Here is a 23,605-nt window from a genome sequence, read left to right on the forward strand (position 1 = left end):
GACTCAGTGAGCATAGCCTTGCTATTGAGAAAGGCTGCCATAGGCAGATCTGGCTTTCAAGAGAAGACAGGCTATGTGCACACTGCCCACAAAATGAGGTGGAAACTGAGCTGTATTTCCTAACCTCCTGCCAAATGTATGACCATATTTCCCTCAGATTACACAGACCCACAAAGAATTCAGAAAACAAATCCAATTTTGATAAACTCCCATTTCTATTGTGTGAAAAACCACAGTGTGCCATCACAGCAGCAAGATCTGTGACCTGTTGCCACAAGAAAATGGCAACCAGTGAAGAACAAACACCATTGGAAATACAACCCATATTTATGTTGATTTCTTTTCCCATTTGTACTTTAACTATTTGCACATTGTTAGAACACTGTATATATACATAATATGACATTTGAAATGTCTTTATTATTTTGGAACTTCTGAGTGTAATGTTTACTGTTAATATTTATTGTTCATTTCACTTTTGTTTATTATCTACTTCACTTGCTTTGGCAAAGTTAACATACGTTTCCCATGCAGAGAGAGAGACAGAGAGACAGAACAAGCGAGTGACTGAGCGATCATTTTTCAGCTTGTTTTTACAAAAAAGATTTCTTCGGCAGGGACATATACAGGAAGCTACCCTCCACAGTAACCTTCACTCCAAATCAAAACTCCAAAACCTACAACCTGATTTTGGACGGAATTACCTGGAAGGCTTTCTACTACCAAGGATTACTATTCCCAAACTATACAGCAAATGCTCTGGCAAACAAACAGAACCCTGAAAACACCATCCAACCTGGAACTGACTGAGTCATGTTTAGTCTGAAGCTACTTTTAAAGCCAAGAAGAAAAATACATTACAATGATAATTTTACTTTATAAAGGACTGAATGCTAAGTTAAGGCTATCAAGGTTAAGGCTATCAAAAAAAACAAAAAATTGTAAAGTGGTTATCCCACTGGCTATAGGGTGAATGCACCAATTTGTAAGTCGCTCTGGATAAGAGCGTCTGCTAAATGACGTAAACGTAAGGTTGCTAGGACAGAACATATCTGACTGCAACTTCAATTTGCACTGAGGTGTGAAGTGAGAGGTGTCAAAGCCCTTGAGCCCAACAATGGCAGGAGAGTTCCACATCCTACCCCACCCAATGGCAGGAGAGTTCCACATCCTCCCCCACCCAATGGCAGGAGAGTTCCACATCCTACCCCACCCAATGGCAGGAGAGTTCCACATCCTCCCCCACCCAATGGCAGGAGAGTTCCACATCCTCCCCCACCCAATGGCAGGAGAGTTCCACATCCTACCCCACCCAATGGCAGGAGAGTTCCACATCCTACCCCACCCAATGGCAGGAGAGTTCCACAGCCGCCCCCACCCAATGGCAGGAGAGTTCCACATCCTACCCCACCCAAATGCAGAGGCCTTTGAAGCCCCCTCTGTGCAGAGGTCATTACAATACAGTACCCTCTGGATGTAAAGAATGACAAGGCACGTAAAGACTACAAAAATAAGCTCCTTATGGAAAATCAAGACATTTTTTGCAGACTATTATAAAAATGGGAAAATAAGCAACTTAATGTTCCACACAGACCATCCCCTGGCATGGCACAGTGCTATATTAACACACTACCCCTCTGTTAAGAGGGGGGGTGTTAGCGATGGGTGGAAACTCAGGATACCAGACAACGAGGACTCTGAGTCAGCCAATGTCAACATGTACAAGTCTGGAACAATATTGGTACAGGGCAACCCCAAACAGTTTCAGCTGGACTTTCACATAATCAAAAGACCTAGCTCAGCAGGATAAGCTCTCGCTTCAGAAAGATACCCCGACCCCGAGCGCATCAGACCAGACCTCTTCATTATACAACCCCACAGATGAGCAACCCCAAGTGGAAAGTCAACCTCCCAGCACAGAGTACTACTCCCTCACTGAAATGAAGGATAAATTCACCCAGCTGGAGGTAAGGCAGGTGGAGCTGGAACAGCAGGTGAACACACTCCAGTCAGCACAGACCCAGACAACAGACCAGCACAACAACACCCCCTTAACTAGACCTGGAGAGCTGGAGGTGGAGAGAGACATGTCTGCACTCTGGTGAGACAACATCAACAGGAGAAAGAGCAGGAGAAGAACAGAGCACTAGAGGAGAGGATCAGAGTGCTGGAGGAGAAGGTGAGAATGATGACGGGTGACAGAGAACAACCCATTAGAGAGCTGGCCACCCCCGCAGAGAAGCCAGCAGAACAGCCCACCTCAGATCCTGACCAAAGTCTCGACACCACAGACCCTGACCACAGTGTCTAAACTCTGGTGTCCAAACACCCTGCGTGCCCTAGTCCTTTTGTCTGAGGACCAACTAGGGTCACCCAGCCACCTAATAATACACACAGGCACAAACAACCTGAGAACACAGCAGGAAAGGGTGGCCACAGCACTCAAGTGAGTGATAGAAAAAGCTACTTCTACTTTCCCCAACACACAAGTGGTTATTCCAACCCTGCTACCACAGAAAGACTTCTACCCTGCTACCATACAGCAGGTAAACACAAGTATTTCCCGTGACTGTGCCTCAAAACCAAATGTCTACCTGGCCCACCACTCCACCCTGGATTTGAACAGCCTTTACGACCAAGTCCACCTCTACAAGGCAGCAGTGCCCACCTTCGCCCGGACCCTAAAGGACATTGCACCCCCAACACCTCACACAGGAGCAACAGATCAACAGACACCCCGCCCAGACCTGCGGGACCCCCCCACCCGGACCTGCAGGACCCCCCCCCCGCCCGGACCTACACATAGAGGACCCACATCCAGACCACAGCACCACCAGCCAATATAATGCATGCAGAGCAGAATTAGGCCGATACCCACTAATTATCAAAATCCAGAAAAGAGCCGTTAAATTCTACGACCATATAAAAGGAAGCGATTCCCAAACCTTCCATAACAAAGCCATCACCTACAGAGAGATGAACCTGGAGAAGAGTCCCCTAAGCAAGCTGGTCCTGGGGCTCTGTTCACAAACACAAACAGACCCCACAGAGCCCCAGGACAACAACACAATTAGACCCAACCAAATCATAAGAAAAAAAAAAGAATTACTTGACACATTGGAAAGAATTTACAAAAAAACTGAGCAAACTAGAATGCTATTTGGCCTTAAACAGAGAGTACACAGTGGCAGAATACCTGACCACTGTGACTGACCCAAATGTAAGGTAAGCTTTGACTATGTACAGACTCAGTGATCATAGCCTTGCTATTGAGAAAGGCCGCCGTAGGCAGATCTGCCTTTCAAGAGAAGACAGGCTATGTGCACACTGCCCACAAAATGAGGTGGAAACTGAGCTGTATTTCCTAACCTTATTTCCTAACTGAGCTGTATTTCCTAACCTTCCTAAGACTCAATTTTGATAAACACCCTTATCTACTGGGTGAAATACCAGTGTGCAATCACAGCAGCAATATATATGTGACTTGTTGCCATAAGAAAAGGGCAACCAGTGAAGAACAACCACCATTGTAAAATACAACCCATATTTATGTTTATTTATTTTCCCTTTTGTACTTTAACTATTTGCATATGAAATGTCTATTATTTTGGAACTTTTTTAGGTGTAATGTTTACTGTTACTTTTCATTTTTATTTACTTTTGTTTATTATCTAGTAATGTAGTCCTGTGTAGCTCAGTTGGTAGAGCATGGCGCTTGCACCGCCAGGGTTGTGGGTTCTATTCCCACGGGGGACCAGTATGAAATGTATCCACTCACTAACTAAGTCTCTGGATAAGAGCGTCTACTAAAATGACTAAAATGTAAAAATGTAAATCTACTTCACTTGCTTTGGCTTGTTAACAGTATCTTTCCCATGCCAATAAAGCCCTTACATTAAGAGAGAGAGAGACACACAGAGAGAGAGACAGAGACACACAGAGAGAGAGAGAGAGAGAGAGAGAGAGAGAGAGAGAGAGAGAGAGAGAGAGAGAGACAGAGAGAGAGAGACACAGAGAGAGACACACAGAGAGAGAGAGACACAGAGAGAGAGAGACACACAGAGAGAGAGAGACACAGCAGAGAGAGAGAGAGACACACAGAGAGAGAGACACAGAGAGAGAGAAACAGAGAGAGAGAGAGAGAGACAGCGAGAGAGAGAGAGAGACACAGCGAGAGAGAGAGAGAGACACAGCGAGAGAGAGAGAGAGAGACAGCGAGAGAGACACAGAGAGAGAGAGACAGCGAGAGAGACACAGAGAGAGAGAGAGACAGCGCGAGAGAGAGAGAGAGAGAGACAGCGCGAGAGAGAGAGACACAGCACGAGAGAGAGAGACAGCGCGAGAGAGAGAGAGACAGCGCGAGAGAGAGAGAGACAGCGCGAGAGAGAGAGACAGCGCGAGAGAGAGAGACAGCGAGAGAGAGAGACAGCGAGAGAGAGAGAGAGACAGCGAGAGAGAGAGAGAGACAGCGAGAGAGAGAGAGAGAGAGACACAGCGAGAGAGAGAACAAGAGAGCGAGAGAGAGCGAGAGAGAGAGATATCAGGAAAGGGAGCTAGTTGAAAGGTAGTTGAACTGAAAAATGGGTGTTGCCTTCCTGCATGCAGACAGACCAAAGTAACAGATCTGAGACGGAACAAGACCAAAGGATCTATCATCTAAGTGTTCTTACCCAGGCCGTGGCCGCCGATTGACACTGAGAAGGAGAAGGGTGGAAGCAGGGCAGCGAAACAGTGACAAACACAATGACAGTCAGGGTGAGAGGCAGTAACTGGTGCTCCAAACAGAGGGGTGAAACAAATGTGATGGAGGAGTGAAGCAGGGGAGGAGGGAGAGGAGGGGGGATGGAGAGGAGGGGGAGGGGAGGAGGGAGAGGAGGGGGGATGGAGAGGAGGGGGAGGGAGGAGGGAGAGGAGGGGGATGGAGAGGAGGGGGAGGAGAGGAGAGGAGGAGGAGAGGAGGGGGAGGGAGGAGGGAGAGGAGGGGGATGGAGAGGAGGGGGAGGGAGGAGGGAGAGGAGGGGGATGGAGAGGAGGGGGGATGGAGAGGAGGGGGAGGGGAGGAGGGAGAGGAGGGGGGATGAGAGGAGGGGGAGGAGGGAGAGGAGGGGGGATGGAGAGGAGGGGGAGGGGAGGAGGGAGAGGAGGGGAGGAGGGAGAGGAGGAAGGGGAGCAGGGGAGGAGGGGGGGGAGAGAGGAGGGGGATGGAGAGGAGGGGGAGGAGGGAGAGGAGGGGGATGGAGAGGAGGGGGAGGAGGGAGAGGAGGGGGAGGAGGAAGGGGAGCAGAAGGGGAGGGGAGGGGGGGGAGGGAGAGGAGGGGGATGTGTGGGGTGGAGGGAAAGTTCAAATGATCACACAATACCATACCAAAAACACTGTGTGTGTGAGAGTGTGAGTGTGAGTGTGTGCGTTACCTGTGACAGTACACTTGCTGGCGTCTCCAGTAGGTAGAGCCCTGATGCGGAAGGGGGAGTAGGGGATCTCATCCCCTCCATATTTAATCAGGATGGTGTAACGACCAGTCATGTCAGGTACATACGACACCAGGTAGGTCCCGTCCTGGTTGTCACGGATACTGGCCTTCTTAGGCTTCCCCTCAGGGTCCTGGAGACAGTCACCATGGAAACAGCATCAGGTGAGGTAACCATGGAGACAGTCATACTGGTGAGGTCACCATGGAAATGAGACAGACCCACTAGTGACTAGCTGGCCCGTGACCCTGGTAATGCCATCTGGTTAGCATACTCCTGGTAATGCCATCTCCTAGACACATGCGGCCAACACCTGGTTAGCTTACTCCTACTGCTGATGTTAAATACACACATTCAGACAGGCTTTGGACCCCTAGACATAGTGGGAGTAGACTTATTGGAAGGCTGGCTGATTGGTTTGTTAACAGTACTCACAGTGATCTGCACGGCAAGCAGCCCCTCTCCTGCATCCTTGGCGTCGATGGTGAACTCGACGGGCAGAGAGGCGGGCACTCCGGTGGTGTTGAGACCGGGGCCGCTGGCCCGCACCTTACTGGCATCATGGGTAGGCAACACCTTCACCTTGTAGGGACTAGAGAATAGCAGAACTGTGTGAAGCTGAAGCCCCCATTTTTCACATAACAGGGAGGGAAAAGTATTTGATCCCCTGCTGATTTTGTATGTTTGCCACACTGACAAAGACATGATCAGTCTATAATTTTAATGGTAGGTTTATTTGAACAGTGAGAGATAGAATAACAACAAAACATTCCAGAAAAGCACATGTCAAAAATGTTATTAATTGATTTGCATTTTAAAAGAGGGAAATAAATATTTGACCCCCCTCAATCAGAAAGATTTCTGGCTCCCAGGTGTCTTTTATACAGGTAACGAGCTGAGATTAGGAGCACACTCTTAAAGAGAGTGCTCCTAATCTCAGTTTGTTACCTGTATAAAAAGACACCTGTCCACAGAAGCAATCAATCAGATTCCAAACTCTCCACCATGGCCAAGACCAAAGAGCTCTCCAAGGATGTCAGGGACAAGATTGTAGACCTACACAAGGCTGGAATGGGCTACAAGACCATCGCCAAGCAGCTTGGTGAGAAGGTGACAACAGTTGGTGCGATTATTCGCAAATGGAAGAAACACAAAATAACTGTCAATCTCCCTCTGCCTGGGGCTCTATGCAAGATCTCACCTCGTGGAGTTGCAATGATCATGAGAACGGTGAGGAATCAGCCCAGAACTACACGGGAGGATCTTGTCAGTGATCTCAAGGCAGCTGGGACCATAGTCACCAAGAAAACAATTGGTAACACACTACGCCGTGAAGGACTGAAATCCTGCAGCGCCCGCAAGGTCCCCCTGCTCAAGAAAGCACATATACAGGCCCGTCTGAAGTTTGCCATTGAACATCTGAATGATTCAGAGAACTGGGTGAAAGTGTTGTGGTCAGATGAGACCAAAATCGAGCTCTTTGGCATCAACTCAACTCGCCGTGTTTGGAGGAGGAGGAATGCTGCCTATGACCCCAAGAACACCATCCCCACTGTCAAACATGGAGGTGGAAACATTATGCTTTGGGGGTGTTTTTCTGCTAAGGGGACAGGACAACTTCACCGCATCAAAGGGACGATGGACGGGGCCATGTACTGTCAAATTTTGAGTGAGAACCTCCTTCCCTCAGCCAGGGCATTGAAAATGGGTCGTGGATGGGTATTCCAGCATGACAATGACCCAAAATACAGGGCCAAGGCAACAAAGGAGTGGTTCAAGAAGAGGCACATTAAGGTCCTGGAGTGGTCTAGCCAGTCTCCAGACCTTAATCCAATAGAAAATCTGTGGAGGGAGCTGAAGGTTCGAGTTGCCAAACGTCAGCCTCGAAACCTTAATGACTTGGAGAAGATCTGCAAAGAGGAGTGGGACAAAATCCCTCCTGAGATGTGTGCAAACCTGGTGGCCAACTACAAGAAACATCTGACCTCTGTGATTGCCAACAAGGGTTTTGCCACCAAGTACTAAGTCATGTTTTGCAGAGGGGTCAAATACTTATTTCCCTCATTAAAATGCAAATCAATTCATAACATTTTTGACATGCGCTTTTCTGGATTTTTTTGTTGTTATTCTGTCTCTCACTGTTCAAATAAACCTACCATTAAAATTATAGACTGATCATTTCTTTGTCAGTGGGCAAACATACAAAATCAGCAGGGGATCAAATACTTTTTTCCCTCACTGTATGTATGTATGTATGTATGTATGTATGTATGTATGTATGTATGTATGTATGTATGTATGTATGTATGTATGTATGTATGTATGTATGTATGTATGTGACTCGTTTGAGGAAACTAGGCGTATGTCGCACATCCCTATTTCACAGGAGCGGTATTTGAACGTAAATTTTTTTTTTATCAAAATGCGTTTTTTGGCAGAAATGCCTTCTGCAATATATTAACTTTCATGTGCCTTAACAAACTTGTATTCTATCCATAAATGCGAATAAAATGGTTAAATTACGAGTTGGTTTAGCCACAGAAAGACAGGAACCTTCCCGCTAGCCATGATTGGCTGAGATAATGTATGGGCTGGACATGCCGGGAGATGAGTTTGGATCGGTCTGCCATGTAGCACGCTTCTGTCTATAACGTGATCCGTTCAGTATGTGTTGACAGTCCTTTCTACCGCACTGTTTTTGAAAGATATAACGTTAGCCATCGGGATCTACAAAAGTTTTGTTACTTTTCTCAACAACATTGATGCCCTGAATTTCTGAATTTAGCAGGCGCTATCGACAGATCCGTTGGAAAAAAGTGATGGGCTATTTACTGCACACGCCACGGTCAGTGTGAACCGGAGTGACTTGACAACGCCAAACACGATGTAAAGTTTGCTACAAACAAAACAGAGTTAAATGGTTCCAGTCTGCCGTGAAGCATTCATCCATTGGGGCGGCAGGTAGCTTAGTGGTTAAGAGCGTTGTGCCAGTAACCGAAAGGTCGCTGGTTCTAATCCCCAAGCCAACTAGGTGAAAAATCTGTCGATGTGCCCTTGAGCAAGGCACTTAACCCTAATTGCTCCTGTAAGTCGCTCCGGGTATACGGGTTAGAGTCTAGCTACATTTTCAGATATGTTTCTAATTTAGTCAGAAAGTCATTTTTATCGCAAGTTAAAGCGTACTGTTAGTTAGCTAGCAAACGTTAGCTGTATGATCTGTGTAGTAATATTATTTGAATCAGAAACCCATTTGCATTGCTAGTTATAGCCTAATGTTAGCTAGCCAACACTGAACCTAGTTTGTTAGCTTTAGCTACCTGCAGATTCACACTACAGCTATGACAATGTTTATATTGGTAGTAGTATGAGTTGGGATTATGCCGGTTCATTGTTTAGCTAGCTACCTACATGTCTAAACAAAAAAGACTCCACTTCGGCCAGATCATTACATGACCCATCAAGTTACCCAGATGATTACATGACCCATCAAGTTACCCAGATCATTACATGACCCATCAAGTTAGCCAGATCATTACATGACCCATCAAGTTAGCCAGATGATTACATGACCCATCAAGTTAGCCAGATGATTACATGACCCATCAAGTTAGCCAGATGATTACATGACCCATCAAATTAGCCAGGTGATTACACGACCCATCAAGTTACCCAGATGATTACACGACCCATCAAGTTACCCAGATGATTACACGACCCATCAAGTTACCCAGATGATTACACGACCCATCAAGTTAGCCAGGTGATTACATGACCCATCAAGTTAGCCAGGTGATTACATGACCCATCAAGTTAGCCAGGTGATTACATGACCCATCAAGTTACCCAGATGATTACACGACCCATCAAGTTACCCAGATGATTACACGACCCATCAAGTTAAACAGATGATTACACGACCCATCAAGTTAGCCAGGTGATTACACGACCCATCAAGTTACCCAGATGATTACATGACCCATCAAGTTACCCAGATCATTACATGACCCATCAAGTTACCCAGATGATTACATGACCCATCAAGTTAGCCAGATGATTACATGACCCATCAAGTTAGCCAGATGATTACATGACCCATCAAGTTAGCCAGATGATTACATGACCCATCAAGTTACCCAGATCATTACATGACCCATCAAGTTACCCAGATCATTACATGACCCATCAAGTTACCCAGATCATTACATGACCCATCAAGTTACCCTGATGATTACATGACCCATCAAGTTAGCCAGATCATTACATGACCCATCAAGTTACCCAGATCATTACATGACCCATCAAGTTACCCAGATCATTACATGACCCATCAAGTTACCCTGATGATTACATGACCCATCAAGTTAGCCAGATGATTACATGACCCATCAAGTTACCCAGATGATTACATGACCCATCAAGTTACCCAGATCATTACATGACCCATCAAGTTACCCAGATCATTACATGACCCATCAAGTTACCCAGATCATTACATGACCCATCAAGTTACCCAGATGATTACATGACCCATCAAGTTACCCAGGTGTGTCTGGGGGTGATTACGGCCATCTATTGTATCTCATGAACATGTGTACAGTGTCTAGACCAGGGGTGTCAAACGTCCGGCCCACGGGCCGGATCAGGCCCGCAAACGGGTTTAATAATAATAAAAAAATATAATAATAATAATTTTGTAAAGTATAAAAATGCGCTGCAATTTTTCAATAAAATAAACTGCTGTTCCAATTGCGTCCACTGGATGGCGCAATAGCAATTGTGTTAAGCAAGCAAACTGTTTATACCGGGGCAGAGCAAGTAGGTCAAGCACGTGCAGCCAATGAGCTACTTTGTTTTGCCCGCGATATTTATTACGGCTTCTACTTTTAACATTATGTTCTTTGGCACCCTCATTGCCCCAATATGTCTCTGTCAAAAAAAGAGAAAAGTGGACGCAGAGTGCAGAGTGTTCCAAGAAAAATGGTCATCCTATTTATGCTGAAAGAATATAACCTTCGTCGCCACTATGCGAGTCTTCATGCCGACAAATATGACAACTTTCAAGGACAGCGGAGATGAGAGAAGGTGAATGAACTGTTGGCGGGTCTGAAGAAACAGCAGTCTGTGTTTACTCACAGCCGAGACATCAGTGACGCTGCAGTGAAAGCTAGCTACCTCATTGCTAATGAAATCGCAGTGGCTTCAAAACCATTTAGTGAGGGTGAATTTGTAAAAACATGCATGATGAAGGCAGCGGAGATTGTGTGCCCTGAAAAGCGGCAGGCTTTTGCAAATATCAGCCTGACAAGAAACACAGTTGCAGACAGAATTTCCGATCTTTCAGTGGATTTGGACAGCCAGTTGAAGCAAAAAGTAAAGTAATTTATTGCGTTTTCGGTTGCAATTGATGAAAGCACGGACATTACAGATGTTGCACAACTGGCCATTTTTTCATCCGTGGAGTTGATGACACATTGACCGTCACCGAGGAGTTCGTGGAGTTGGTGCCGATGACAGATACAACGACAGCAGCTGATATTTTTACCGCACTCGTCGGCGCGCTGGACAGGGTCGGAGTGGACTGGTCCTGCGCTGTCAGCCTGGCTACAGATGGTGCGCCCTCAATGATCGGGAAAAAAAGCAGGCGTTGTGACAAAGTTCAGAGAGAAAGTGCAATCTGCAAATGGAGGACGTGATTTTTGACTTTTCACTGTATTTTGCACCAGGAGGCTTTGTGTTGCAAGTCATTAAAGATGGATAACGTCATGAAGGTGGTCATCCAAACTGTTAATTTCATCCGATCCAGAAGCCTGAATCACCGTCAGTTTGACAGCCTTCTCAGAGAGAAAGACCACATCTATGGCCTGCCATACCACACTGAGGTAAGATGGTTAAGCCGAGGTGCTGTGCTGAGGCGTTTCTTTGATTTACGAGAAGAAATTGAACAGTTCATGGAAGAAAAGGGCAAACCAGTGTTAGAATTTCATTCCGCAGAATGGATGCCGGACCTTGCATTTATGGTGGATGTTACAGAGCACCTGAATAACTTGAACAAACAGCTGCAAGGGCGCAACAAAGTTGTCACGCGGTATTATGACAGCATACGTTCTTTCAAGTTGAAGCTGTCATTGTGGGAGACGCAACTCGCCGGTGGTGATGCAGCTCACTTCCCCTGTCTGAAAAATGTGTGTCGCGACCCAACATGGGGCAGACATGAAGCGGTTCAAAGATAAAATAACGGGACTGTTACGGGAGTTTGAGCAACGCTTTCAGATTTATGTTTATGTTTTTATGTTGATGTGCTATTGTTTTTAATTGATTTTATTTTATTTGTATATTTAACCTATTCTTGACTCTGTGGTTCTTGCACTTGTTTGGGGAACAGGATTTCATTATTTTTATCTACATTTCTGCCTGAGAAATGACACCTGATATAGTTCTGTGATCTGTGATATACTTCTGTGAATCACTGAGGCATTGTGTGTTTTTTGTCCTCAGAACTTTCAAATAACTTGAGGTGTTTTATGATTAATAGTGATGTTGTGCTTTTGGACACTGTCCTCAGGCTCCAGCTTTATGTTTATATGTTTTTATGTTGATGTGCTATTGTTTTTAATTGATTTTATTTTATTTGTATATTTAACCTATTCTTGACTCTGTGGTTCTTGCACTTGTTTGGGGAACAGGATTTCATTATTTTTATCTACATTTCTGCCTGAGAAATGACACCCTGATATAGTTCTGTGATATAGTTCTGTGAATCACTGAGGCATTGTGTGTTTGTGTGTTCTTTGTCCTCAGAACTTTCAAATAACTTGAGGTGTTTTATGATTAATAGTGATGTTGTGCTTTTGGACACTGTCCTCAGGCTCCAGCTTTATGTTTATATGTTTTTATGTTGATGTGCTATTGTTTTTAATTGATTTTATTTTATTTGTATATTTAACCTATTCTTGACTCTGTGGTTCTTGCACTTGTTTGGGGAACAGGATTTCATTATTTTTATCTACATTTCTGCCTGAGAAATGACACCCTGATATAGTTCTGTGATCTGTGAAACAGTTCTGTTAATCACTGAGGCATTGTGTGTTTGTGTGTTCTTTTTCTTTAGAATTTTCAAATAAACTTGACGTGTTTTATGATTAATAGTGATGTTGTGCTTGTACTATTTTGGACACACTGTCCTCAGGCTCCAGCTTTATGTTGTATGTTGATCGTATTAAAACAAAGAAAACAATCTGAAGTTGTTGTTTTTAAGTTATATATACACCATGATTTTTCCGGTCCGGCCCACTTGGGAATAGATTTTCCTCCATGTGGCCCCTGAGCTAAAATGAGTTTGACACCCCTGATCTAGACAATAGTGACCCATCCACTCAGCTAGATATGGCTGAGGGTGATTATAGCCTCTCTTTCACATGACCCATCAATTTAGACAAGTGTGTCTGCGTAAGCATCATCTAATAATGATAAAATATTTATACTATATTTTTATCTGGACACTTTCTGTTTTTGATATTGATACTATGCAAGTAACCACTTCCCTGTACCGTTTACACCTTCTATCTCCTGTGACAAATCAACTTTGCACAAGTGTGTGTGTTACCTGCGTGGGATGTCTTGGTCAGCGTACAGTACGTTGATAGAGTAAGGTCCCTCTCTGGTGGGGATGTAGTTCACTGTGTGAGTCTGGTCTCCATTATCTACACACTCTACTGGCTCCACCACACCTACACACACACACACACACACACACACACACACACAGAGAAACCAGAGTTGGACACATGAACCAAAAGTTATAGAATCAAAGAGAGGGCTCGTACACACACACACACACACACACACACACACCCTTTGGGTCCTTGTACTCGGACTTGCAGAGGGGCGACTCCTGCTTTAGAGGCGTCCACGGTGAAGGCCTGTGGAATGTTGGCACGCACGTTGGTTCCAAGCCCCACCCCTTGGCACTTCACCTTAGAACTGTCCACAGTGTCGCTGACAGGAACCTGGAATGGACTGCCTAAAAATGGAGCGAGAGATGTGGGGGGGGGGACAGAGAGAGAGGGGAGACGGCGAGAGCGTGGGTTTAGTGTATACCGTACTAGTTCTTTATTATCACAGATTGGGAAGCTCACTAGCTAGCGTCACAATTTAAATACACAATACAACGTACCAGCATGCGTGTACAGTTGAAGTCGGAAGTTTACATAAACCTTAGCCAAATACATTTAAACTAAGTTTTTCACAATTCCTGACATTTAATCCTAGTAAAAATTCCCTGTCTTAGGTCAGTTGGGATCACCACTTTATTTTAAGAATGTGAAATGTCAGAATAATAGTAGAGAGAATGATTTATTTAAGCTTTTATTTCTTTCATCACATTCCCAGTGGGTCAGAAGTTTACATACACTCAATTAGTATTTGGTAGCATTGCCTTTAAATTGTTTAACTTGGGTCAAACGTTTCGGGTAGCCTTCCGCAAGCTTCCCACAATAAGTTGGGTGAATTTTGGCCCATTCCTCCTGACAGAGCTGGTGTAACTGAGTCAGGTTTGTAGGCCTCCTTGCTTGCACACGCTTTTTCAGTTCTGCCCACACATTTTCTATAGGATTGAGGTCAGGGCTTTGTGATGGCCACTCCAAATACCTTGACTTTGTTGTCCTTAAGCCATTTTGCCACAACTTTGGAAGTATGCTTGGGGTCATTGTCCATTTGGAAGACCCATTTGCGACCAAGCTTTAACTTCCTGACTGATGTCTTGAGATGTTGCTTCAATATATCCACATAATTTTCCTTCCTCATGATGCCATCTATTTTGTAAAGTGCACCAGTCCCTCCTGCAGCAAAGCACCCCCACAGCATGATGCTGCCACCCCCGTGCTTCACGGTTGGGATGGTGTTCTTCGGCTTGCAAGCAACCCCCTTTTTCCTCCAAACATAACAATAGTCATTATGGCCAAACAGTTCTATTTTGTTTCATCAGACCAGAGGACATTTCTCCAAAAAGTACGATCTTTGTCCCCATGTGCAGTTGCAAACCGTAGTCTGGCTTTTTTATGGCGGTTTTGGAGCAGTGGCTTCTTCCATGCTGAGCGGCCTTTCAGGTTATGTCGATATAGGACTCGTTTTACTGTGGATGTAGATACTTTTGTACTGGTTTCCTCCAGCATCTTCACAAGGTCCTTTGCTGTTGTTCTGGGATTGATTTGCACTTTTCGCACCAAAGTACGTTCATCTATAGGAGACAGAACGCGTCTCCTTCCTGAGCGGTCCCATGGTGTTTATACTTGCATACTATTGTTTGTACAGATGAACGTGGTACCTTCAGGCGTTTGGAAATTGCTCCCAAGGATGAACCAGACTTGTGGAGGTCTACACATTTTTTTCTGAGGTCTTGGCTGATTTCTTTTGATTTTCCCATGATGTCAAGCAAAGAGGCACTGTGTTTGAAGGTAGGCCTTGAAATACATCCACAGGTACACCTCCAATTGACTCAAATGATGTCAAATTAGCCTACCAGAAGCTTCTAAAGCCATGACATAATTTTCAGGAATTTTCCAAGCTGTTTAAAGGCACAGTCAACTTAGTGTATGTAAACTTCTGACCCACTGGAATTGTGATACAGTGAATTATAAGTGAAATAATCTGTCTGTAAACAATTGTTGGAAAAATTACTTGTCATGCACAAAGTAGATGTCCTAACCGACTTGCTAAAACTATAGTTTGTTAACAAGAAATTTGTGGAGTGGTTGAAAAACAAGTTTTAATGACTCCAACTTAAGTGTATGTAAACTTCCGACTTCAACTGTATGTGTGTGCATCCGTACCAGCAATGGGCTGTCCTCCGTAGGTGATGTTGAGGTTATATGTTCCAGCCTCGTAGGGAACGTACTCCACGCTGCAGCTGCCATCTTTGTTGTCGGTGCAGGACATCTTCGCCTCCGATGGGCCCTCTACAGCCAGACCCAGTCCTCCTGTACCCGCACCACTACGAGAGAGAGAGAGAGAGACAGATCATCATACTAACCAGGTTTCCATTCACTTTTTATACAAGTAAAGTACATGTCGGCCTCATGGAAACAGCTAATTTGTCGGTAAACTTTCTAAAATGTTCACGAAACAAAATATGCTAGTCAAGATGGAATCTTTTCGTGTTGGTAAAATTTGTCATGTGAGAAATGGAGGTGGAAACACTTGATATAATAACCATCATGCTGTGGGATTATTCTGGTGACATCTGTGGAATATTAGGTAAATAGTCATTGAGGTAGTTAGAGAGGTAGTTAGTGGGGTAGTCAGTGGGGTAGTCAGTGGGGTAGTCAGTGGGGTAGTCAGTGGGGTAGTCAGTGAGGTAGTCAGTGGGGTAGTCAGTGGGGTAGTCAGTGGGGTAGTCAGTGGGGTAGTCAGTGAGGTAGTCAGTGCGGTAGTCAGTGAGGTAGTCAGTGCGGTAGTCAGTGGGGTAGTCAGTGGGGTAGTCAGTGGGGTAGTCAGTGGGGTAGTCAGTGGGGTAGTCAGTGAGGTAGTCAGTGGGGTAGTCAGTGAGGTAGTCAGTGGGGTAGTCAGTGGGGTAGTCAGTGAGGTAGTCAGTGGGGTAGTCAGTCGGGTAGTCAGTCGGGTAGTCAGTGGGGTAGTCAGTGAGGTAGTCAGTGGGGTAGTCAGTGATGTAGTCAGTGGGGTAGTCAGTGAGGTAGTCAGTGGGGTAGTCAGTGGGGTAGTCAGTGGGGTAGTCAGTGGGGTAGTCAGTGGGGTAGTCAGTGGGGTAGTCAGTGGGGTAGTCAGTGGGGTAGTCAGTGAGGTAGTCAGTGGGGTAGTCAGTGGGGTAGTCAGTGAGGTAGTCAGTGGGGTAGTCAGTGGGGTAGTCAGTGAGGTAGTCAGTGGGGTAGTCAGTGGGGTAGTCAGTGGGGTAGTCAGTGGGGTAGTCAGTGGGGTAGTCAGTGGGGTAGTCAGTGGGGTAGTCAGTGGGGTAGTCAGTGGGGTAGTCAGTGGGGTAGTCAGTGGGGTAGTCAGTGGGGGAGTCAGTGGGGTAGTCAGTGGGGTAGTCAGTGGGGTAGTCAGTGGGGTAGTCAGTGGGGTAGTCAGTGGGGTAGTCAGTGAGGTAGTCAGTGGGGTAGTCAGTGGGGTAGTCAGTCGGGTAGTCAGTGAGGTAGTCAGTGAGGTAGTCAGTCAGGTAGTCAGTGAGGTAGTCAGTGGGGTAGTCAGTGGGGTAGTCAGTGGGGTAGTCAGTGGGGTAGTCAGTGGGGTAGTCAGTGGGGTAGTCAGTGGGGTAGTCAGTGGGGTAGTCAGTGGGGTAGTCAGTGAGGTAGTCAGTGAGGTAGTCAGTGGGGTAGTCAGTGGGGTAGTCAGTGGGGTAGTCAGTGGGGTAGTCAGTGAGGTAGTCAGTGGGGTAGTCAGTGGGGTAGTCAGTGGGGTAGTCAGTGGGGTAGTCAGTGGGGTAGTCAGTGAGGTAGTCAGTGGGGTAGTCAGTGGGGTAGTCAGTGGGGTAGTCAGTGGGGTAGTCAGTGGGGTAGTCAGTGGGGTAGTCAGACATGATGATTGATGCTTGGCTGCTGTTAAATAACAATGATGTAGCTTTTGTCCATAATAATCTCATCATGTAGTCTAAACCCACACTGTATCTGGGAGCTGTTGGCTAGCGTGCACGTGCCAAGACCAGTGGGCACATTCGCTATGTAACACAACACCATCAGTAGAGTTCAAAATGATGGAAACACATTTAACTTGTGTTTTTATTTGGTACATGGGAATTCAAACAAAAAGGTCTTTTTATGTGCACTGTGTCAACACACAGCCTTTTATCCTCAACAAGTCAGTTTGATGGAAACATCTCTGGTGGGAAAATGTGCATATTGCTTTTTTGCGAATTTCAGGATATTCGCATGAAAATCTGTCGCCAATTGGATAGAAACCTAGCCTCTGACAAGGTAGTGTCTCGTGTGTGTGTTTGTGTGTGTGTGTGTGTGCGCGCGCATGTGGTGTGTGTCTGTCGTACCGGGTCTCCACGGTGAACTTGTTGGCTTTGTTGGTGATGCCACTGTCCAAGCCTGGTCCATGTGCACGTACCCGCCCCGGGTCGCAACCCTCCGTCACGGCCACACGGAACGGACTATTGGGAACCGGAGACTCATCATACGCCACCTTTACACAGTGGGGACCTGGACAGACAACATTCAGAACCATCACTCATTCTGGACAACACACAGGCATTATGGTGTCTGGACAGTCTGTATATACAGTGAGGGAAAAAAGTATTTGATCCCCTGCTGATTTTGTACGTTTGCCCACTGACAAAGACATGATCAGTCTATAATTTTAATGGTAGGTTTATTTGAACAGTGAGAGACAGAATAACAACAAAAAAATCCAGAAAAACGCATGTCAGAAATGTTATAAATTGATTTGCATTTTAAATGAGGGAAATAAGTATTTCTCTACTCTACTCATCTTCGTAGGGAGTGTACTAGGTAGCGTACTAACTCACCCTCTTCATAGGGAGTGTACTAGATAGCGTACTAACTCACCCTCTTCATAGGGAGTGTACTAGGTAGTGTACTAACTCACCCTCTTCATAGGGAGAGTACTAGGTAGCGTACTAACTCACCCTCTTCATAGGGAGTGTACTAGATAGCGTACTAACTCACCCTCTTCGTAGGGAGTGTACTAGATAGCGTACTAACTCACCCTCTTCGTAGGGAGTGTACTAGATAGCGTACTAACTCACCCTCTTCGTAGGGAGTGTACTAGATAGCGTACTAACTCACCCTCTTCGTAGGGAGTGTACTAGATAGCGTACTAACTCACCCTCTTCGTAGGGAGTGTACTAGATAGCGTACTAACTCACCCTCTTCATAGGGAGTGTACTAGATAGCGTACTAACTCACCCTCTTCATAGGGAGTGTACTAGATAGCGTACTAACTCACCCTCTTCGTAGGGAGTGTACTAGATAGCGTACTAACTCACCCTCTTCGTAGGGAGTGTACTAGATAGCGTACTAACTCACCCTCTTCGTAGGAGTGTACTAGATAGCGTACTAACTCACCCTCTTCGTAGGGAGTGTACTAGATAGCGTACTAACTCACCCTCTTCATAGGGAGTGTACTAGATAGCGTACTAACTCACCCTCTTCGTAGGGAGTGTACTAGATAGCGTACTAACTCACCCTCTTCGTAGGGAGTGTACTAGATAGCGTACTAACTCACCCTCTTCATAGGGAGTGTACTAGGTAGCGTACTAACTCACCCTCTTCATAGGGAGTGTACTAGATAGCGTACTAACTCACCCTCTTCATAGGGAGTGTACTAGGGAGTGTACTAGGTAGTGTACTAACTCACCCTCTTCGTAGGGAGAGTACTAGATAGTGTACTAACTCACCCTCTTCGTAGGGAGTGTACTAGGTAGTGTACTAACTCACCCTCTTCGTAGGGAGAGTACTAGATAGTGTACTAACTCACCCTCTTCGTAGGGAGTGTACTAGATAGCGTACTAACTCACCCTCTTCGTAGGGAGAGTACTAGATAGCGTACTAACTCACCCTCTTCATAGGGAGTGTACTAGGTAGCATACTAACTCACCCTCTTTGTAGGGAGTGTACTAGATAGCGTACTAACTCACCCTCTTCGTAGGGAGAGTACTAGATAGCATACTAACTCACCCTCTTCGTAGGGAGTGTACTAGATAGCGTACTAACTCACCCTCTTCGTAGGGAGTGTACTAGATAGCGTACTAACTCACCCTCTTCGTAGGGAGTGTACTAGGTAGCGTACTAACTCACCCTCTTCATAGGGAGTGTACTAGATAGCGTACTAACTCACCCTCTTCGTAGGGAGAGTACTAGATAGTGTACTAACTCACCCTCTTCGTAGGGAGTGTACTAGGTAGTGTACTAACTCACCCTCTTCGTAGGGAGAGTACTAGGTAGTGTACTAACTCACCCTCTTCGTAGGGAGTGTACTAGGTAGTGTACTAACTCACCCTCTTCGTAGGGAGTGTACTAGATAGCGTACTAACTCACCCTCTTCGTAGGGAGTGTACTAGATAGCGTACTAACTCACCCTCTTCGTAGGGAGTGTACTAGATAGCGTACTAACTCACCCTCTTCATAGGGAGTGTACTAGGTAGTGTACTAACTCACCCTCTTCATAGGGAGAGTACTAGATAGCGTACTAACTCACCCTCTTCATAGGGAGTGTACTAGATAGCGTACTAACTCACCCTCTTCATAGGGAGTGTACTAGGTAGTGTACTAACTCACCCTCTTCATAGGGAGAGTACTAGATAGCGTACTAACTCACCCTCTTCGTAGGGAGTGTACTAGATAGCGTACTAGATAGTGTACTAACTCACCCTCTTCGTAGGGAGTGTACTAGGTAGCGTACTAACTCACCCTCTTCGTAGGGAGTGTACTAGATAGCGTACTAACTCACCCTCTTCGTAGGGAGTGTAATAGATAGCGTACTAACTCACCCTCTTCGTAGGGAGTGTACTAGATAGCGTACTAGATAGTGTACTAACTCACCCTCTTCGTAGGGAGTGTACTAGGTAGCGTACTAACTCACCCTCTTCGTAGGGAGAGTACTAGATAGCGTACTAACTCACCCTCTTCGTAGGGAGTGTACTAGATAGCGTACTAACTCACCCTCTTCATAGGGAGTGTACTAGATAGCGTACTAACTCACCCTCTTCATAGGGAGTGTACTAGATAGCGTACTAACTCACCCTCTTCGTAGGGAGTGTACTAGATAGCGTACTAACTCACCCTCTTCATAGGGAGTGTACTAGATAGCGTACTAACTCACCCTCTTCGTAGGGAGTGTACTAGATAGCGTACTAACTCACCCTCTTCGTAGGGAGTGTACTAGATAGCGTACTAGATAGTGTACTAACTCACCCTCTTCGTAGGGAGTGTACTAGATAGCGTACTAACTCACCCTCTTCGTAGGGAGAGTACTAGATAGCGTACTAACTCACCCTCTTCGTAGGGAGTGTACTAGGGAGTGTACTAGATAGCGTACTAACTCACCCTCTTCGTAGGGAGTGTACTAGGGAGTGTACTAGATAGCGTACTAACTCACCCTCTTCGTAGGGAGTGTACTAGATAGCGTACTAGATAGTGTACTAACTCACCCTCTTCGTAGGGAGAGTACTAGATAGCGTACTAACTCACCCTCTTCGTAGGGAGTGTACTAGGGAGTGTACTAGATAGCGTACTAACTCACCCTCTTCGTAGGGAGTGTACTAGATAGCGTACTAACTCACCCTCTTCGTAGGGAGTGTACTAGATAGCGTACTAACTCACCCTCTTCGTAGGGAGTGTACTAGGTAGTGTACTAGATAGCGTACTAACTCACCCTCTTCGTAGGGAGTGTACTAGGGAGTGTACTAGATAGCGTACTAACTCACCCTCTTCGTAGGGAGTGTACTAGATAGCGTACTAACTCACCCTCTTCGTAGGGAGTGTACTAGATAGCGTACTAACTCACCCTCTTGGTAGGGAGTGTACTAGATAGCGTACTAGCTCACCCTCTTCGTAGGGAGAGTACTAGGTAGCGTACTAACTCACCCTCTTCGTAGGGAGAGTACTAGATAGCGTACTAACTCACCCTCTTCGTAGGGAGTGTACTAGATAGCGTACTAACTCACCCTCTTCGTAGGGAGTGTACTAGGGAGTGTACTAGATAGCGTACTAACTCACCCTCTTCGTAGGGAGTGTACTAGATAGCGTACTAACTCACCCTCTTCGTAGGGGAGGATAGGGAGTGTACTAGGTAGCGTACTAACTCACCCTCTTCGTAGGGGAGAGTACTAGATAGCGTACTAACTCACCCTCTTCGTAGGGAGTGTACTAGGTAGCGTACTAACTCACCCTCTTCGTAGGGAGTGTACTAGATAGCGTACTAACTCACCCTCTTCGTAGGGAGTGTACTAGGTAGCGTACTAACTCACCCTCTTCGTAGGGAGTGTACTAGATAGCGTACTAACTCACCCTCTTCGTAGGGAGAGTACTAGATAGCGTACTAACTCACCCTCTTCATAGGGAGTGTACTAGGTAGCGTACTAACTCACCCTCTTCGTAGGGAGAGTACTAGATAGCGTACTAACTCACCCTCTTCGTAGGGAGAGTACTAGGTAGCGTACTAACTCACCCTCTTCGTAGGGAGTGTACTAGATAGCGTACTAACTCACCCTCTTCGTAGGGAGAGATATGAGAGTACTAGATAGCGTACTAACTCACCCTCTTCGTAGGGAGAGTACTAGATAGCGTACTAACTCACCCTCTTCGTAGGGAGTGTACTAGATAGCGTACTAACTCACCCTCTTCGTAGGGAGTGTACTAGAGTAGCGTACTAACTCACCCTCTTCGTAGGGAGTGTACTAGATAGCGTACTAACTCACCCTCTTCGTAGGAGTGTACTAGATAGCGTACTAACTCACCCTCTTCATAGGGAGAGTACTAGATAGCGTACTAACTCACCCTCTTCGTAGGGAGAGTACTAGATAGCGTGCTAACTCACCCTCTTCGTAGGGAGAGTACTAGATAGCGTGCTAACTCACCCTCTTCGTAGGGAGTGTACTAGGTGAGCGTACTAACTCACCCTCTTCGTAGGGGAGTGTACTAGATAGCGTACTAACTCACCCTCTTCGTAGGGAGTGTACTAGATAGCGTACTAACTCACCCTCTTCGTAGGAGTGTACTAGATAGCGTACTAACTCACCCTCTTCGTAGGGGAACTCTCTTCTAGGGAGTGTACTAGATAGCGTGCTAACTCACCCTCTTCGTAGGGGAGTGTACTAGATAGCGTACTAACTCACCCTCTTCATAGGGAGTGTACTAGATAGCGTACTAACTCACCCTCTTCGTAGGGAGTGTACTAGATAGCGTACTAACTCACCCTCTTCGTAGGGAGTGTACTAGATAGCGTGCTAACTCACCCTCTTCGTAGGAGTGTACTAGATAGCGTACTAACTCACCCTCTTCGTAGGGAGTGTACTAGATAGCGTACTAACTCACCCTCTTCGTAGGGAGTGTACTAGGTAGCGTACTAACTCACCCTCTTCGTAGGGAGTGTACTAGATAGCGTACTAACTCACCCTCTTCGTAGGGGAGTGTACTAGATAGCGTACTAACTCACCCTCTTCGTAGGGAGAGTACTAGATAGCGACTAACTCACCCTCTTCGTAGGAGGGTACTAGATAGCGTACTAACTCACCCTCTTCGTAGGGAGTGTACTAGATAGCGTACTAACTCACCCTCTTCGTAGGGAGAGTACTAGATAGCGTACTAACTCACCCTCTTCGTAGGGAGTGTACTAGGTAGCGTACTAACTCACCCTCTTCGTAGGGAGAGTACTAGATAGCGTACTAACTCACCCTCTTCGTAGGGAGTGTACTAGATAGCGTACTAACTCACCCTCTTCGTAGGGAGTGTACTAGATAGCGTACTAACTCACCCTCTTCATAGGGAGTGTACTAGATAGCGTACTAACTCACCCTCTTCGTAGGGAGTACTAGATAGCGTACTAACTCACCCTCTTCATAGGGAGAGTACTAGATAGCGTACTAACTCACCCTCTTCGTAGGGAGTGTACTAGATAGCGTACTAACTCACCCTCTTCGTAGGAGTGTACTAGGTAGCGTACTAACTCACCCTCTTCGTAGGGAGTGGAGTGTACTAGATAGCGTACTAACTCACCCTCTTCATAGGGAGTGTACTAGATAGCGTACTAACTCACCCTCTTCGTAGGGAGTGTACTAGATAGCGTACTAACTCACCCTCTTCATAGGGGAGTGTACTAGGTAGCGTACTAACTCACCCTCTTCGTAGGGAGAGTACTGATAGCGTACTAACTCACCCTCTTCGTAGGGGAGGTACTAGGTAGCGTACTAACTCACCCTCTTCGTAGGGAGTGTACTAGATAGCGTACTAACTCACCCTCTTCGTAGGGAGTGTACTAGGGAGTAGGTACTAACTCACCCTCTTCGTAGGAGGGGAGTGTACTAGATAGCGTACTAACTCACCCTCTTCGTAGGGAGTGTACTAGATAGCGTACTAACTCACCCTCTTCGTAGGGAGAGTACTAGATAGCGTACTAACTCACCCTCTTCGTAGGGAGTGTACTAGATAGCGTACTAACTCACCCT

At 46.0% G+C, this 23,605-nt stretch overlaps 1 protein-coding gene across 1 annotated transcript in view; it reads right to left on the reverse strand.

The window, feature by feature from the left end:
• Positions 1 to 23,605, reverse strand: part of LOC121546640 (filamin-A-like) — a 140,718-nt gene that overhangs the window by 25,299 nt on the left and 91,814 nt on the right. The window contains exons 24-30 of the mRNA XM_045209653.1: positions 17,459 to 17,621; positions 15,297 to 15,457; positions 13,321 to 13,489; positions 13,073 to 13,195; positions 5,905 to 6,061; positions 5,413 to 5,602; positions 4,671 to 4,694 (exon numbers count right to left, since the gene is read on the reverse strand). Of these exons, the coding sequence (XP_045065588.1) occupies positions 4,671 to 4,694; positions 5,413 to 5,602; positions 5,905 to 6,061; positions 13,073 to 13,195; positions 13,321 to 13,489; positions 15,297 to 15,457; positions 17,459 to 17,621 (987 nt within the window). The remainder of the gene's footprint in view (positions 1 to 4,670; positions 4,695 to 5,412; positions 5,603 to 5,904; positions 6,062 to 13,072; positions 13,196 to 13,320; positions 13,490 to 15,296; positions 15,458 to 17,458; positions 17,622 to 23,605) is intronic.

The sequence above is a fragment of the Coregonus clupeaformis genome, chromosome 30, assembly GCF_020615455.1.
Source record: "Coregonus clupeaformis isolate EN_2021a chromosome 30, ASM2061545v1, whole genome shotgun sequence".
Taxonomy (NCBI): Eukaryota; Metazoa; Chordata; class Actinopteri; order Salmoniformes; family Salmonidae; genus Coregonus; species Coregonus clupeaformis.